Consider the following 18,413-nt stretch of genomic DNA (forward strand, 5'->3'; position numbering starts at 1 on the left):
ATACGATATTGATTTAAAAATAATTATTGTGGATTATTGTATTTGAAGTGATAATATTACAAAACAACGAAATCATTTCGAGCTGATGATCTGAAAAACTCAAAAGTCACTATCAAATACTGATTTGTTCTAGTTTTTGAGTATTTCATGACGTTATATTCAGTAACAAGCGAAGTTACTGTTAATGGAAGTAATACGCAAATAAGATGGAGTTTAATATTGTATGAATAAAGGGTGACAAAAATAGATTTTTTTCACTAATTCAAAATTGATAAACATTACATAATAAAGAAATTATTTCCAACTGAAGAATAACTTATTTTGATTGGAATAACTCACAAATCACTTTAAAATACTGATTACCTCTAGTATTAGAGCATTTTATCACGTTATCTTTAACATTCTGAAATTTTCATTTAAACTGAATGCATGTTAGTTAAAATGGCGTTCGAATGAATGCATTTTTTGATGTTGGCATACCTGTTAAGTACCAAAATGCCAAATACCAAAAATAATCTAACTGTTTAATATTATTAACTATTGATACAACCGTAAGTTTTGCAGAATATTTTATTTTACAGTATAGTTTTAAGGATATTGGACATCTCGCGTAAGAGAAAAAAATATTCTAACTATCACATTTGCTGATACAGCTCAAATAACAATTGCTACAACTACATGATTTACGGTAGATATTCGATTATAAATTGGAAACGATTAGAATAAGTGTGTTAAAATCTGAGAGATATTGAAAAAATACTATAAAGAATCTGCTAGTACCAAAAAGAAAAGAGAAACATGAGGAATATCTTCAGTCAGTAAAAATAATAACTCTGCAAGGTTTTAATGCATTGTAAGTAATGTATGACAAACTTCTTATAAGAATTAGACGAACTGAAGGTCGACGTAAATCAAAGTTTATATACAAGGTCTCCAAAAATTAATTTTCTTATAAAAAAATCGAAGTATTATACCGATCGTGATGTTCAAAAACTACGAGTGTCAATGACTATTAAAGAATCGTAATTGTTTATTTAGGTAATAAATTGGGTAATTATGAGATATAAAATTGAGTTAACAAATACTGTGTCAAATATACAATGTCAAAAAAGAGTATACTCTCCAATTATATTAATTTTTGTTTGTTTCCTTAAATGTGATAACAACTGATTTTATTCCTTTGATTCAAAAAAGAAGTTATTGAATTTTGTTTGTTTTATTTGTTTTATAAGGTTTTGTAAATAAAGAGTACAAATTTAATTTGCTAATTAATTTACTCAAGAGCAAGAAAAGTACAGGATATGGGTGGGTTAATTAGCCATTAATATATTGATTAATAATATCTGTATTTTAGAGGGCGTTATATTATTATGGTATGTTCCAAAGTATATACTACATTAAATAGAAAAAGCCCTTATTTAATGGATACTAAAAGTATCTTAACAGCACTTAGAAGATACGATGCAATAAATTGATATATTTTGATGTTCAGCTCCTCGTTTTATTACACCTCATTTATTGTAATATTATAAATTATTTATTAGTTAAGTGAATTTCGAAAAATATATTTAAGCCGGTTGGATATTTTGTCTATCATACAATAGAGGTAATAAAATTAAAGCTAATAATAATATTATTAAGTACATTGTGATTTCACAAGTGCTACGAGGGGTTTTGGTTAAAAAGATTCTGCAAAATTTCTATGTTCTTGAACATTATTTGTATATTCTTGTATATTATATATCCTGATCAAATGGATGATTATATTACTACTAATTACAATTTTAGACGGCGTGAGAAGTCCCTAGCTGGAAGGGTCTTTCCCTCCCTGAAATTCTGAATTAATCGGGGTTTCTTGAACTAACCTTCTCGGCTACCAAGAACTCAAGAGAGAAACTTCAGCGATAAAACACGATACATCGAGTATGAGTATAAGAATTTACGAATAAAATAAAGTTATAGAGTTAAAGAACTAAGAACAGAACATCAGAATTAGCAAAAAGTCAGTCAGAACAGAATAAATCAGAACTGTTAAGAGTCGAGAGTGAGAAAAGAAACGTCAAATTAAGAAGAAAGAAAATGACAGCAATAATCAAAGAACAAAAAAAGAATAGTTAGTTGTGAAGATCAGTAGAATTATTATATGTCGTGTTTATAATCATCAGTTGAATCTGATTTTAATCAATATAAGCTAAACCAGACATACAATTTAGTAATGCATTTCCATCCAATTCATAACTCTCTTCACCTTTATGTATCAACTTTATATCTTTCATATTATATATTTTTTAAATTTATTCACTCCCTCAAACTATTTATGTCATCATTCTCTATATCGACACGAAGTTGTGTAATCAATTCAAGAGAATTTACATGTCGACAGAATAAATTAAATAAAAAATGAACATTCCAGAAAATATTTCACGATTTGGTGACGTCAACACAATTTCCTCTAAATTATCCAATCGGATAAATTTTACTCGAAGGTCGTTTTTTATAAAAGCGCCTGAATCCAAAAAAAAGCACATAAGAAACATTCACATTCACAAACCCTCGTCGAATAAAATCTGTTTTCTTATAAGATTATAGGCGAAGTATAGCTGTTATCTCATTTTGGTCGTGTTTTCTTTTAGTTCTATCACGTTACTTAAATGGTATTATAGTGTTCAGTTTTGTTTCGAATAATTAACTTCATAATTTAATCGCTTATGATATACATTTTATATAATTTAAATTTTGTTCATTGAACGAATATTACTAGATATATATGATTTCAAAGTAATGCTACTTTATCTTCCAACCTAACGTTATAGTTTCATCATATTTAGCATTAGGTAGAACGATATAATTTCACTTCCTCTGTGACTCATATCAAAGAGAATGTATGGTTCAGGTTAGTGGCTTTATTGGTTTTAACATTATGAATCTAGTTTGAGGGTACAATAGGTCTTGAAAATATATCTTTATAGCCATATAATAATGTTTGTTTTATTTTGGGTCAATGGATTTTTTTTCGTAACAAACAAAATCCAATCGCTTTCAACGGTTCCCAACTAGTCAGATCGTTGTAATTCATAAATAATACGTTGATAAATTAATATTTTCCTAGATAACGAATTTCGAAGCATTACTGAAGATTAATTTTATTCAAAAGCAGGTTATATAATTGGCAATTAAACTTATAAGACTAGAGTAAATATAAGTTTGTGTAAGGATATGTTGAAGAGCGCGTTTGTTTCAAATGTATCAAAAATTTGTGATCAGTTAGCTATAGCAATGTTAAACCAAAAAGTTATGTTAGATACTAAACTGCAATATTTAATTATAATAAATTTAGATAAAAAAAAATTGTATAATAATATGCTATTAGTTCGTAATGCTTTACAACGAGGTAATAAAATATTGTATTATAGGTCACATCCATTTATATGAGCTAAAAAACCAAATAAAGATAAATTGGTTACACTCTCGAACACCATATGGTCTTCTTTCACTGCGATCTGCCAACCTTTTCAAGAAAATTCATTCAAAATCGGTCATGGAAGTCTTTGACGGGCCCAACTGAGCCCCTCCCTTTTAACGCTGACGAACTTGATTGTTATCTACGTCGAATCGCCTTAGCTTTTATTTCGAAAAATGTTTTTGTCAGATATATTCACTAGAAAATGGAAAAGGTCGGCGCGCCATATGACCGGAAAGTATATTTGAAGCTTATGTAATATATGCAATATTAATATGCACCCATAAGTTATGTTAATAAAATTGTCTATTCTGAAAGTTTGTAACACTGTAACTTTTTAATTATTTATATACATAGTAGTATATACATAGTATACACAGTTTTGATGATAACTAACTCATAATAATTAATAGCTATTAAGAGTTTCGTAAATTATTTGAAAATTTGGGTAGAGACAGTGGTAATTTGAAGGCATTTTGTCGGTTCGAGGATACAATAGATACTCAAAAACAATTTATTTAATATATCTATAACCTGTCCAGATGGAATAACGACAACGTAACTCTCTGTGAGCGTTTCTATGGGATTATAAAATACGTCCGTTTCAAACCTATCTGTAACGAGTGAAAAGAAGAGGTCTGTTTTCTAACAGATAAGAACCCCCGGTATCGCTTTGTGTTGCTGTTTAATAAGTCGCCTCTTCGTTCAGGTAAATAAAATAATATTTTTGTTTTTTCAATACGTTTTTGTATATTTTAATTCATCTAACTAATAAAGCTGTGGCTTAATTCTCGTATATTCATTTAAATTTTTTTATATAATTAAACTACTTGAAATTTTATGCCCATTACGTGCTTGTAAGCAAACGTAGCATTTTATTACAATTTATGTAAAATAATATGGACTATAAGGTAATATATGGATTATAAGGTACCACTTACCTAATTACGAAACACTTTAACAAAAACAAGGTATTCACAAGTCAACTTCTTATATTTTTCATATTCGGAGGACTCTTTCTCTGATTTTCTTAATATTGCTAGGATTTCTTTAAATATTTTGGGTTCAGCTTATATGAACTAATAACTGATCATAATTATATTTCACAACTTATATTTTTGTCTTATAATATCTATTGTACTCCTCTCTGTATAGCTAAAAAGTCTTCTGTTTCTTTCAAACTCCATTTATAGTAAATTATGAAATAGTTTGTTCTATTCATATTTATTAACTTTTTGTTTTCGTGTCGCACTCTTTATATTTAATTTAATATTTTATATCTTATCTGTTCTTTTTTTATTACTATCTAGTTTTTAAACAAAATTCGAGACGTCAAGTCGAAAATAATTTATAAATTAATGTCAGAAATGTATACCATTTTACTAATAGCTCATAGCCTTAATTTTTTAAAATTAATAAACGCATTTTCAAGTTGTCTGCTTCCAATTTCCTACAAAATAATGTAGGATCGACAATAGCGGATGCGTCTTAATAATCTATTCTACCACTAGGTCAATTTAAAAATTTTTCGGTGTCAGTCTATATTAGGATATCTGAAAATAATAGTTAATCCATTGATTATAGTGTATATATCGTAGTTAAAAATAGCACAGAAACCATTATTTTATACAGGCCATTTCATTTCATTGTATTCACATTGGGATATACAAAACTGATCTATCATTTTCCGATTATAAATCGGGTTGAACTCTTCAAAGATACACAAGCCATAATTGTTTTCCGCAAACAAAACCTCGGTTCCTATTGCTTCCAATCAATTTCAAACCCCAATTTTCATTAATGGTCCTGAAAGTTTTATACAATCAGACATAAACAAATCGATTTACTTAATTCATTTTGTTCAAAATGAACCTGTATTATGAATGAAACGAATTATATTATGTACCGCATTTAATTTTAATGATTTTATAATGAATAAAATTCTTGTAATAGGTAAACAAATATGGGCATAAACGAAAAAAATGGTATGAATATGTTAATTTTAGGAAGAAAGGAGAAGAAGGGCCTCGATATACTTCAGGATATTTACTATGAAGGAAATATTGATCAGTAAAAGATAACTGTATTATCAATTAATGGTATAAACGAAACATTCCTTACGCCAGTGCTGCTGTTTCTTAGATATGCGCTTATTACTTCATTTATATACAGGGTTTATGTTTAAAATTAAAAATTTTTATCATTAACTACAATTTGACTATATTTTTTCTTTCAAGGAAATATTTCAACAACTAACTAAATAATTTTAAATGTATCATGTGGTATAAATTTCCGTTTGTTGCTTAATTTACATGATATACAGCTCCAGTGCTGATATTTAACACTATTGAAAATTAATCTCGTTATTAACCTGGATATTTACTTAATAATCATCCCAGAACATTGAGATTTTATCTACTAAACGATTCATAAGTTGATATTAAAAAGCAAATTGAAAAATATGCAATATATCACGCGAATATATACTATAATGTATATCTGACTGATGCCTAATTACAGGAATTACATTAAAGAGATAACGTTAATTAATATTCATCTTACCATGTGATATTATCCCTGATATTATCTCAGGTATGTTAATATATGTAGCAATATATAGCTAATATAAAAAGTCAGTCAAAATACTTTCAAATATTTTCCTTTTTATAACTTTTTCTAATTCTCAATCAGCGTACAGATTCTTTATAGGGGTTAAGTGCTGCTTGGTAGGCCATGAGTTAGTTATCTTTAATGATGATTTGGTTCATTTTGCATTACAGCATTGCCATCTTTTTTTCCAAAAGCAAGCGATATCTCATCCCTTAAGTGGAATAAAAGTTCTTCGTAAAAGACGATTACGACAGAAGAAATAATACTGATATCTGGTGAAATCAGGATATTTGGCCTATTCGAGAAAAGGATCAAATTCGTATTCTATTAATTACTTATAACTCTCAATCAAATTCGTCGAGGCAAGGTGTGAAGATAAATGATAAACACTTAAGAAGTTTCTTACTAGCAGTCATCGATCGTATTCAAGCATAGTTGTGGATTAGGCATGTAGTGGCATTAGGCAGTATACAGTTGGCATCCTTTATAATAACTACGTTAAAATACATGAAAATCAGTGCAACTAGTGTATTGAAACAGCAAAGTATCCATTAATTCGGTATATGTTAATTAAATTTACAAATAGCTGTTGAATTCCATTTAAAAGTACCCCTTTTACAAACTAGAGTTTAGTCAGTAGACAGAAGTCAGTTTGTCAGACTAGAAGCTACTGCTTAACGTGGACTTTGAACCATGGTCCTTCGTATTAAGTCCATCGATTAACCAGTGACCAACTTAGAGATTATCCCAGAAGACATCCGGTCTTACCCAGCCTGGTTATTGTTGATCATAAATTTCAAGTAAATCCGTGCCCTGCGGTATTCGAACCCGCGACTATCGCAATGGTAGGATAACCTTAACCTGTAAATCTGTCACCTTAACCACTGTAAATAATTACAAGTTTTAAGATCAGTGCCAGTTCTTTTTATGAATGAATTTTACATTACTTAATATATTTGTACAGCAAAAACATTTGTACATAAAATCAATAAAATCAAATTTAAGTTGTTTACGAACTAACATATGAAAGTATTCATTTTGTAATTTTACATCAGTTATATCTCTTTGCTATTAAAAAGATAGTTTTCTGCAAGTTCCTAATTTAAAATCGGCTTTCTATTAACAAACTTGTTCGAGATCTTGATAAAAGTTTATCAATCTCTCTTGCTTTTCGAAACTGTGGGAAACTTTAATAATCAGTTATTACGTTGAATTGCTGGTTTTATCTTAGTTTCCAAATAATCAGAATGAAAAATTACTACCCTGATGTAATTACCCACCCTTATTTAGTTTCCCTAGGAGTTTCTTAATTTCGCCCCCAGTATAAATTATTTAAGATGATATCATTCTAATTAGTGTTTACGATGTACATTGCGCCTTTCTGTCTCATTGATGTTATATATATATTAAGTGAGTGTCTGCTTTCTTAAGGATAATTTGATTGGTCTAAAGGATACACAACTGACGAGATTTGTCACTAGCTGTCATTAAGATTTACTATTTATTACATATTATTTGACAGTGTAAGTGCAATAATGTTTTCGCCAATTGCGATAATATTCATTCATGCATATCTCTAAATAATTCTTGACTCATGATTAAATGTTCAATAACAATCTTCTTTCAATAATGATACAGATTACGTCTTCATTATCGAATATATCTTTCTGAAAAATGTTTGTAAAAGAACAAAAAGCGAGTAATCACTGGGCATCAGATCTGGTTTGGTTTAATTCCTATTAACACCTTCCTGGATGAATTTTATTCGATTGTACAATAACATGTAGGGTCCAAAATATAGATATATTTTGTGTTTTGGTTGCTTTGTCTTATCAATTTAAGTTTATTGAAGGAAACATATGCTTCATTCATTGTGTGTAAATTTGTATAGGTACTTGTAACTATACATTACGCTTATTCAGAGCTATTTTTCGACTTTGAATTTCTTCCATATTTCTTACGCTGTTCGGAGACACCATTAAGCTTATCAATTTTTTCTTGTTTTGTACTTCTCCATTATAACACAATGTTTGAATAGCAGACGAATTGCTATTTTATTCATAGAATCAAAAACAATAAAAGTGTACCACTAAAATCACTGCAACTACATTACCTTACAGAAATCCGATAGGCTAGTCAACAGTGTCAACTTCTATAGGAAGTCATTAAGTGCGTAAGGTAAATCTACTTAGTAGATCAAAATGTGTGAGTTTTGGTTTGGTTTTACTGAAAATGTTCATATATTAGAAGTTTTAAGCTCAAATAGTATAAAATCGTTATGGTTTATTATTAATAATTGCAGTCGATGAATTTGGCATGAGTGTAGAAGGAAAAAATCTTACGGGGATATTGTCTAAACTAACGTTGGGAACGTTAAAAACGCTGAAAAAATTAACGCTGAAAGCAGTCGAAACTGTTTATCAAAAAAGATGTCGACTGAAAATAGGAAGTACCATTAACCAAATGCACATGTCCGAATGAGAACAAACGGAGATATACGAATTTATTCTCGTATTAATTAGGTATAAAAGGACACATATAATTGTTTGGATCTCTATGTTGTGGAGTTTATTTCATTTGAAATAATAGCAATAATTAGCAAGTGGCTGTGTAAAAAATGGAATGGAACAATGATCCCAAATATATTTGAAAATTAACAGTGACATAATATCGTAAATGTAACTGGTTTATTTCTACTTCTTTTCAGTGTGGGTTTACGACTATTTTTTTCAACTGTGCCGATATGTTCGTATTCCTTGTCATATTAATTTTGAAAAACATAAGGAAATAGATAAATGCTGTGATAAATCTATTATGTCTCAAGCAACACTTTTATTTCTGTTTAAATAAAATAATGATTTTATTTATCGTTAATAAGGATTATTTTAAAATTATTGTTATTGGATACTTGAATGAAAGAAATTTTAACATTAAAAACGATTTTCAAGTTTAGCAAACATTAAGAGACTTAGATAATCGCTGAAGTTAATCAAAAAATACCAATGAGTGAGTGTATTTTGTTATTTATAAATCAAAATTTTATTCCTTTTTACCCATGGTACGTTAATAAATAATATTGAAAAATAGAGTTCTTATATGAAGCTATATAAAGGTGCATTGTTATTTGTGACTACAAAGAAAAAGCATAGAGCTCTATATTTACATATAAGCATAAATCCAATGTCGCGGCTAGAACGGTATAGCTAAGACCTGAGATTCTGAAAAATTAGTTAAATAAATTAGTGACGACTACAATTAATGGGACTGAAATTACTCGAATTAAATAGTCGATAGTAAGAAGTAGTTAATTACTAAGCTGTCGATAGTTCCTAATGCTAGTCTAAACCTTTGAGTCCTAATAAATCTCAAGTTTTTCGGGAATATTTAAAAAAAATTATCTTTCGAAACATTGCATACAACGAAATGGAGTCGTTTCATCAGTCATCCTGGAAACCTAGGTGATATAGCAGATAACCTATTATAACCCGAGAATCTAAATTTTAAACTCATCAATGCGATAGTCGATATCTTGTTAGCTAGAACTAGTTAAATTATCCCTAGAAGGACTTACGCCAATCTTCACTTGTTTGTTGCTACGTCCAAGTATATTTTTTCTATAATTGAACGGCAATTACTTAATTTTAAAGTGTTAATGAGTGTTATAGTTTAGAAGATGATATAAAGGATTTGCGTTGAAGCGTAAACAAGATACTAATAAAAAAAGGCGCTTTCGTTTCCTGAATGGATGAACATAAAAATTATGAAAAAGAAGAAGGTATTACTAGGGATATTTCAGTTTATGCACAAATACGAAACTCGGAGACGATGTAGTGGATATGTCATTATTTCCTAGATATGATTATCAATAATAAGACCTCTCTGGACATTTGAAAATATATCTGTTATATCTCTTTTTATATTTTACCCCATTTAGTCCCATTTTACCAATAAGAGTTTATCTAGACTGGACCTACAGTTTAACGTGGGTTCCTTGGCATTAAGCCTAGCAACTGGCGAGTGACCAACTTAGAAATCATCCCAGAAGTCATCCGGTCTTACCCAGCCTGGATACTGACGAGACTGGGATAATTTTCCTTGTCGGATTTTGCACTCTTCTCTAAGGACAGTCACAAATGTTCAAACAATCACAAACATAAATTTTCGACTGTGTCCCAGCAGGATTCGAACCTGCGAGGGTCTGTCATCTTCACCACTGCACCAACCAAACCGGATCTGTTATTTTTAACATAATAGTGTAAACATTTTTATATTTAAATATTTCTACTTAAACCTAATTAAGTTGGAATTTTTCTAAAAGTTCTAATGTTAAATTTTAAGTAGTTGCCTTATTTAAAGAGACGTTTCAAGTGGAATTCTGTTCGACTTATTTTTTAAGCCAAGACGAATTACGTATCTCAATAATCTTGTACTTTTTCGAAAGATTATATTGTGAACAATTTCTCAACAACATGGCCAATAGTGTGAACACATTTTTTTTACGATAATAATTGTTCTTGTTGCTTTTGTCAAACATATTTGAATTTTATACGATTTATTTTATTTTAGAACCAGATTGTATTAGGATTACTTAAATAGTAACAGAAGAAACTATACATATCTCAAATATTATTACGTATCTTAAAATTCAGGACCGAGATAGAACTGAATTAAACTTAGACCAAAATCTGAAAGTTCCGATATGGGCGACTCGGGAACTCTTTCAGAGGGCGAAGCGAACTTTATACACTGATTCCAATGTCGTGAATGCATTTAAGATGGCAAACGAGAGGAGAATTCGCAACAAACTGCATTCGAACGACCGACAACTCCCATTATTGCCCCAGCTTCTTATGGTAATTTCGCCCATATAAAACCCAATATACTTAGTATGAATCATTTCTATGTTTATTCGGCAAACATTCGGAATTATCATGTTTTACTGTCGGTTACGAGTTTCGTACTTACCGTCAGAGTGAGGCAAGGGGTGTACATGAATGTAAGGGCAATCTCTCTGGAAGAATCTCCACAGCTGGGGACAATCTAACTCACGCATCTCCCCAGGAGGGGGCAGGGGGAATTATCTTGGGGTTGTTTGTCATGTGACCCTAACGTTTTAAGCCTTTGTGATGTTTTGCTCTTGTTACCTGAAACAAAGGAAAAAAACGGTTCTTTTAAAAAAACAACCTAATTTTATCTGTATATCTTACACTGCGTTGCCTGAATATTAATTTATAAATGATCCCTTTTTTCACTACGCTCTTCTATACAGGATGTTGTTGAATTAAGGTTTAAAATATTAAAAAGATTTAAGTTATTTAACAAAAGTAACCAATTTTGAGCGATTAATAGTAAAATACTTCAGAAAACTTCTCAAATTAAAAAAGTATAAAACCAGTGAGCAGTTTTTTCGATAAAAACATAATATAATACAACTATTTCAGAGAAAACTGTTAGTCGTGTTCGATGCTTAGTGGAAAGCATCCACTAAGAAGATTATTGGAACTTTAAGAGATTGTTATTAAAATAATACCATGTGTGAAAGCATATGATAAAATTACGGAAAATTCATTATTTCAATTTATGTATCTAGACGAGACATTAATATTTTAAAATGCTAATAAAGGGCGGAAGGACACAAAAACTTGATGTACAAAGGTAAAAGTTAGAATAACTTTTATTAGGTTTGGTTAGGTATAATATTTTTAATGATTCATTGCAGATATATTATTGTTCATGATGGAAAAGGGGCATGGCTTTATAATTTATATTTTTAGAAACTTATCTCTCAAACCATATTACCAGAGGGTATTCATACATCTTCGTCTTAATTGTATAAAGGTTGAAAAAAAGAACATTCGTAAGCATACACTTAAATTAAATAGTAATTATTACTTTCATTTTACCACTATCTTGGCAATCGACTGCTTCGACTATTTTCATTCGTTTGTTCTCAGCGTTAATTTTAACAATGTCTCCTGTGAATCAATCGTGTCAACTTACAAGAATATGTCTATGTCTACAAATGATGTCTACAAATAATGTCTACAAATAGTTAAATTTAGTACGCATTTTCTTGCCTGTTTTTTTCTGTATTTCGTTAACTATTTCCAGAACTACGAGCGTCAGCTCATGGTATTTTTAAAAAAGCCATAGATATTTATTGTGTACTATTAATATTAATTAGCCACAGTATATATTAATGTAGATTAGAGGCCAACTAAGTTTTAATTTCATTTTTTCAAGGTAATATATTACCGGTTTCCTCTCGGGGGTACCCTTAAATGAGCTGAAGGGGTAAAGTGTCGGTTCAAGTTCTCCTAAATTAGAGACGAGACCCCGAGGTTAAAAATAGATTTATGAATTGGAGATTTCGACCCGAGAAAGCCGTTTGTTAACGGCAATAAGAATCGAATCTTCCCTTTTTTGTTTTCGCTTCGTCTCGCTTAATTAAATTCGCTTCTATTTTTTGCTCGTTTCTTTTGTTTAAATAAAGGCGTACGGACTGTCGCTGATATTTTTTATAAATTAATTGTTTATTTCATTGTCAGTGATTACTGGTGTTTATTCTTCTTAATTTAAAAGTACTTGAAACAAAAAAAAATAAATTCCTTTAAACTTCTTTACTACCGGTTCCAGCAGAACTAACTTTTCATTCTTATTCTCATATTTTAGGCAATTTATGGATTGGACATGGAAGGAACGATGTATATTTTGAGGCTATCCATGCACCGACCTACTTTTTGGTGCCTTCGTAAGAGTTGAAGCGCTGTTTAGGCAGGTCACGACTCATATCTCGTACCAGATAGTAATCAGAAGAAAGTCTGAAGAATATGACTTCCCATTTTAATAATTCCAAGTACGTTTTCGCCGATTTAGTAATATGTGGTCGAGGGTTGACATACTAAACAATAACACAATATTATTTTTGCTCGTATTACGCATTCTAAGTCGATGGAGCATGGTTATCAAAGGCTTCCCACAGCATTCGGTGACCTTCAGCTGCCATTTCCTTCAACTGAAATAGAAAAGTAAATCCCGCCAATGAGATTTGTTGGTTACAAATACAGACATTTTCAACGCACTGAAATTTTTTTTATTCACACTTCGAAAAAATGACGCACACTAGTTAGCTTTGAGAGAGCTCAACGAACTTTATGATTGAAAAACTCTTACATGAATCATTTTGGCTGGTCTTCATTCGCCAGTGCTTTCAAGCCTTTTACTTTTTAATACCCTTTCATTAAAGCTTGTTTTACCTCGCAGTACTGTTTTTACTTCAATTTAAAATCTGTAAAGCATTGCACTCCATGAATCTTCGCCCTTTGCTATTGCCCTTTGCCATCATCACTTTCAGTCTTCCTATTATAGTTTTATCTCTACAGTATTCATAGTAAAGAGGAATTAAATATATGGCTAGTAAGCTTGTAAGCACTGGATTTGAAGATAGGTGCACCATAGCAATTGTAACAAACGAATTACAGAATAACGCACGAAAAAACATCATTGAGAAAAAGTGAATAGATTACCACTATGGACTTAACAACTTTGACTTTTAATTATGATGGTTAGAGTTAAAACTAAGTACACTCGAAGTAGTAACAAAGGAGGACGTAGAGATTGAGATAGCCGATGTAAAAGCAGCTCTTCGAAAGCTAGAGTATGAAGTATACATCTCTTAAGATCTACATGAAGCTTGCAATAAAAGTTATAGTCCTCTTCAATCCTCTTTAGCATTATGATGGATGGCGTAAAAATTGACGATTACTGGAAAGATACAGAATGGCCGACCATCAAGTTACTGAAAATAAGGATGATCTATAGTTACTATTACATCGATTTAAATTATTTGCAAAACCATTTAATTTTTGAATATTAGAATGAATTAAAGCATCAAAAATTCCATTAAGGTTCAGGAACAAAATTAGATAGTAAGAAACGAAATGTAATTATTTAGGCAACTGATGTTTTTAGTAAAGTGAGGTAAGAGAATATACTATAATTGGGGAAAAGAGTGGCGGAAGACTCCACGTTAAAGAAAATTAGGACATAGTTACTGCTCAAAGCTTTATTAGTTTCTTTGGTCTGCATTTGGTTGTAACGTACTTCTTTATATACTATACCTCTTAAAAAATCACAGTATAATTTAATATAAATAGTTACTGACTGAGGATTTGGTATTCTATAAGACTTCTGAGGCTGTGAATGTTTGTATTTTACGTATACGTGTACATTAGCTCCAGTGTTTCTTTAAATGAGAATCTAACAAACTAGACTTTTTTCAAGGACTCAATATGCTTTTTTTGTTTGCAGTCTATTATTATTTATTTTCTTTACCACTCGCACTGAAATCCGTTAGCCATTCCAAATATTTTGACGTTTTATTATTTATTATTAGTACATGTAAAATATGTAAAATAATTTACAAACTATAGCGTAGTTTGTGCTACCTCTCTACCACTCTACCTCTCTACCTCCCTACCAAAGTGTTAGCCTAAAAGTAAAAACCAAAAGTTTATTACGCATATTTAAAACCAACACGCTTAATATTATTTTCATTTTTGCCCCCCTTACCGAGAAATTAATATACTTTTTGCTTGTCACATATTTCAAATGATACATAAAATAAACTTCAGAATTCGCGGTTAAAGTATACAGTAAACGAAAACAATAGTGTAATATTTAATGTTTGATATATGCGTAAACGAAAATAAAAATGAAAACATTGGCAAATTGCCTGAAATATTAGCATTGAATGCTGGCTATTGATTGATTAAAAAAGCTAAAATGGATATAAAATGGTTGAAATTAATATTGTGAAGTATGCGAAACGACTTTTATTACTCATTTAAAGAATTTATTACACCTTCATTTAACTCTGGCTATAAAGACGTATATTTATGTATTAATGTAATGTACTGGTTGTAAATGAAAATTGAAAGCAATGAATTTTATTAAGTGCAAATTTTATTGTTAACGATAATTATGTAAATGATTTCGTTTAATTCAATAAAAATGCAAATATATATATATATATATATATATATATATATATATATATATATATATAATAACTTTAATTAAAAAAGATATTTTATAAGGAAGAAATAGTATTAAAAAAGTATTTAGTCGAGAAAAGAATATAAAAAGCAACCACTTTATCATATGTTCATGTAACAAAAGTGAGAGCAGAACTGAACACTAGAGTAATAATAAGTCAATTAAAAAGTCCCCGGCCTGATACATAGATGGCGGTACTAGAATTAAATCTATATGATTTTTAGTTAGCCCAAACCCTCAAAAGATGCGCGTATAAATTTAACAGCTGTTGGATCATTAGTTTGTGAATTATAGCATTTTGAGTGAAGCAACTTTTGTTATTGTGAAAAAATGTATAAAAAGGAATTTTGCGTGTTGATGAAATATTGTTTTTTGAAGGGAAAAAAATAGAGTTGACGCAAAAACTCGGCTTGATGATGAGTTTACGGACACTGCCCTAGGAAAATCAACCATCAAGGTTTGGTATGCTAAGATTGGATGTAGTGAAATGAGCACCGAAGACGGTGAACGCAGTGGACGCCCAAAAGTGGTTGTTACCGACGAAAACTTTAAAAAAATCAACAAATATCATTCACGAATATTTGGGTATGAGAAAACTCTGTGCAAAGTGGGTGCCGCGCGAGCTCACTTTTGACCAACACAACGACGTGTTGATGATTCGGAGCAGTGTTTGAAGATGATCAAGCGTAATAAACCCAAGTTTTGTATCGATATGGTATCGAAAAGTTGGAGGGTCGCTATAATCAGAGTATTTTCCTTGAAGGGATTTATGTTGAAAAAAACAAAACTACTTTGCCAAAAAATATGTTTTACTATGGTAGGCCGGAGACTTTTTAATTGACCTGTTACTGTTTCGAAAACAACTCGCTATGAGCTTCATTAAGTTAGTACACATGGAAGGACTGCGAATTCGAAATCCTTTATAACGGAAAACAATGCTAAATTGCCAAAGGAGTGGTACAATGGTCAAAAAACATAGACACTTGATGATTGGAAGAATGTGGTATCTCCCCATAAATCATCATTCACATTGTTTCTCTCATTCAATTCACTTGTTGGATTACTGCGAATGAATTTCTGAATGAAACATCATCAATTCCAAACACTGCCATATTTCAAGACGCATCCATACGCATATACGCAAAAAATACAGCTTTCGCTTGAATGTTATGAAAAGTCTTCTCTGGCCAGCACAATTATCAGATTTCCTATATGGTTTTATATATTAGATTTCCATTTCCAACACCCTTCAAGCATTTGGCGTATATTTTGGTATAAGGATGGGACAACATTCCGTAGGAAACTATTCAGACACCAGTCCGCGAAGAAATGTAACTGATTTAAAAGCAAATGGTGACTCAGCACTTTATTTATAAATATATATTGTATGTATGTCAGATGTTTATATTATTTTGTTGAGAGTATTTGAAATGTGATAAACATAATTGTTTCTAAAATAACTAGACATAAAATATTTTAACAAAATAAAAATAAATAGAACACGAGGTAACGGAAAGATAAACATTGTATAATTTTGTTATACTTCTCTGTTTTATCTTATATTTTCAAATGGTAACAACCTTCTTTAGAGTTAGAATATAAATGTAAATAGAAATACATAAAGACTCAGACCTTTATAGGCTAACGTTTCCCGTTTTTCTACTTTTTCCCCCTTCTTTGTTAACGTCTCGGAAATTCATAGCTATTTAAATTCCGCTCGTGTATATGACTGGTCCCTTCCCCAGAGACAGGTTAAGCGACTTCGGGATAGCGGATTCCAATCAAATCTTTTTAAATTGGAGCGCCGTTACGGTGGCCAGGAATACTACACTTGCGAAATCTGGTTTATCCACAACCAATCCCTTTAATTTATTTAAAATTATTTGTGTTAAATAGTATTTATGTCATTAGTTCGTAGTTTGGAAGTTCTTTTTATGTGAACTATTTAAAACCAATTGTAGTTCGCGTAATCGAAATGTTTATATTAACGAGCTTGATTTAAGAAGTTTAAATAATAAACCAAAATAAAATATTTCAACAGCAATAATTATTTTTTAGTTAAAAAATTATCCGAAATTTTTGTATACATTAATTTGACAATGCGCGAAGTTTGTTTCATCCGCTCCATTTCATTTTATTCTCTTTTATAAAATAAACTTAATTAATTATTTAATATCAGTCATATTGACTTAAATGAATCATATTGAATGAACGATCATTTAAAAAAATCATTCCCCGTATTTGGCATAGAACCAGGTAGTTTAGCCTGATAATCTTAATAGCTGTTAGTACTTTTTTGTCGTAATATTTTCAATATGGCCCAAAAGGATACCACTAATAGTTGAGATATTGTTCCAGTAACCTGTAAATTAAATGAATACTTGTAATGAAGAACAGCTATATATAGTTTATAATATAAGTCAGATCACTATTTAAACAGATAGACGATCAGCAACTTAAAAAATTTAACCTCACCAATCAACGTAAACTACTATAAATTTTTAATCTTAACTTTGGATAATCTATGCTTAAATGAAACTGATTTTAGGGAACATATAGTAATGTGTCCAAGACGTATTTATCTTGCTATTTAGATATTCCCAGTACAAATAGGCAGCAATAATGCATGGATATTAAGTTAAATGGTCTATATGATTTTCTTAAAATGATAAAATCGAAGAAAAGTTAAAAAAACTAATGATGACCTTTTAATACATAATAATTTTTTGTTATGTCATTAAAATATTTTAGAAGTAGGCCTTGTCTATTGGCTATTGGTGAGAATATCAACAGTCAATATTAGTAACTTTTAACCTAACCTACCCGTTAAATTCGATAATTTTTATATTTTTTTACATAAAATAACGTTTTTCCATTAATGTTATTAGGTTGTTCAGTATACAAAGACACTAATCATGGAACGTTCAAAATTGAGTTCGTTATTGTTGTGGTTTGTTCTGAAGAAATCTCTTCTTGAAGCACACCAAATACTTTTAGAAACTTATGATGATGCTTCTGCGTCATATCTCAAATGTATTAACGATTTAAGATATTGATATCAGTGACAAATAATGGTTTGGAGCACCAAAAAAGTTCTTTCTGGGCTCAATTAAGCTCAATTCAAACCCTCGACAAAATTGTAGGCAGGTTAGCAGTTGATGAAACGAAATCGAACAAAGGTATAATTAATATATATTTCACCAATTTTTCTCAGTGAATGTGAAAGTGAACAAAATATCAGGATATATGCAAGCGGCTCATACATCTAATACGTTTTTAATTAAAT

The 18,413-nt window shown here is 30.3% G+C and overlaps 1 protein-coding gene across 3 annotated transcripts in view; it reads right to left on the bottom strand.

Annotated features, from left to right (window-relative positions):
* LOC143196665 (1-phosphatidylinositol 4,5-bisphosphate phosphodiesterase epsilon-1) overlaps positions 1-18,413 on the bottom strand; it is a 187,608-nt gene that overhangs the window by 135,829 nt on the left and 33,366 nt on the right. For all 3 annotated transcript variants that reach the window (XM_076404544.1, XM_076404543.1, XM_076404546.1), the window contains exon 2: positions 11,036-11,214. In XM_076404544.1, coding sequence (XP_076260659.1) covers positions 11,036-11,123 — 88 coding nt within the window. In that variant the 5' untranslated portion in view covers positions 11,124-11,214. The remainder of the gene's footprint in view (positions 1-11,035; positions 11,215-18,413) is intronic.

This window comes from Rhynchophorus ferrugineus, unplaced genomic scaffold (genome assembly GCF_030347505.1).
Source record: "Rhynchophorus ferrugineus isolate W39M unplaced genomic scaffold, kcgeb_rfMv2 rfM4, whole genome shotgun sequence".
NCBI classification, from domain to species: domain Eukaryota; kingdom Metazoa; phylum Arthropoda; class Insecta; order Coleoptera; family Curculionidae; genus Rhynchophorus; species Rhynchophorus ferrugineus.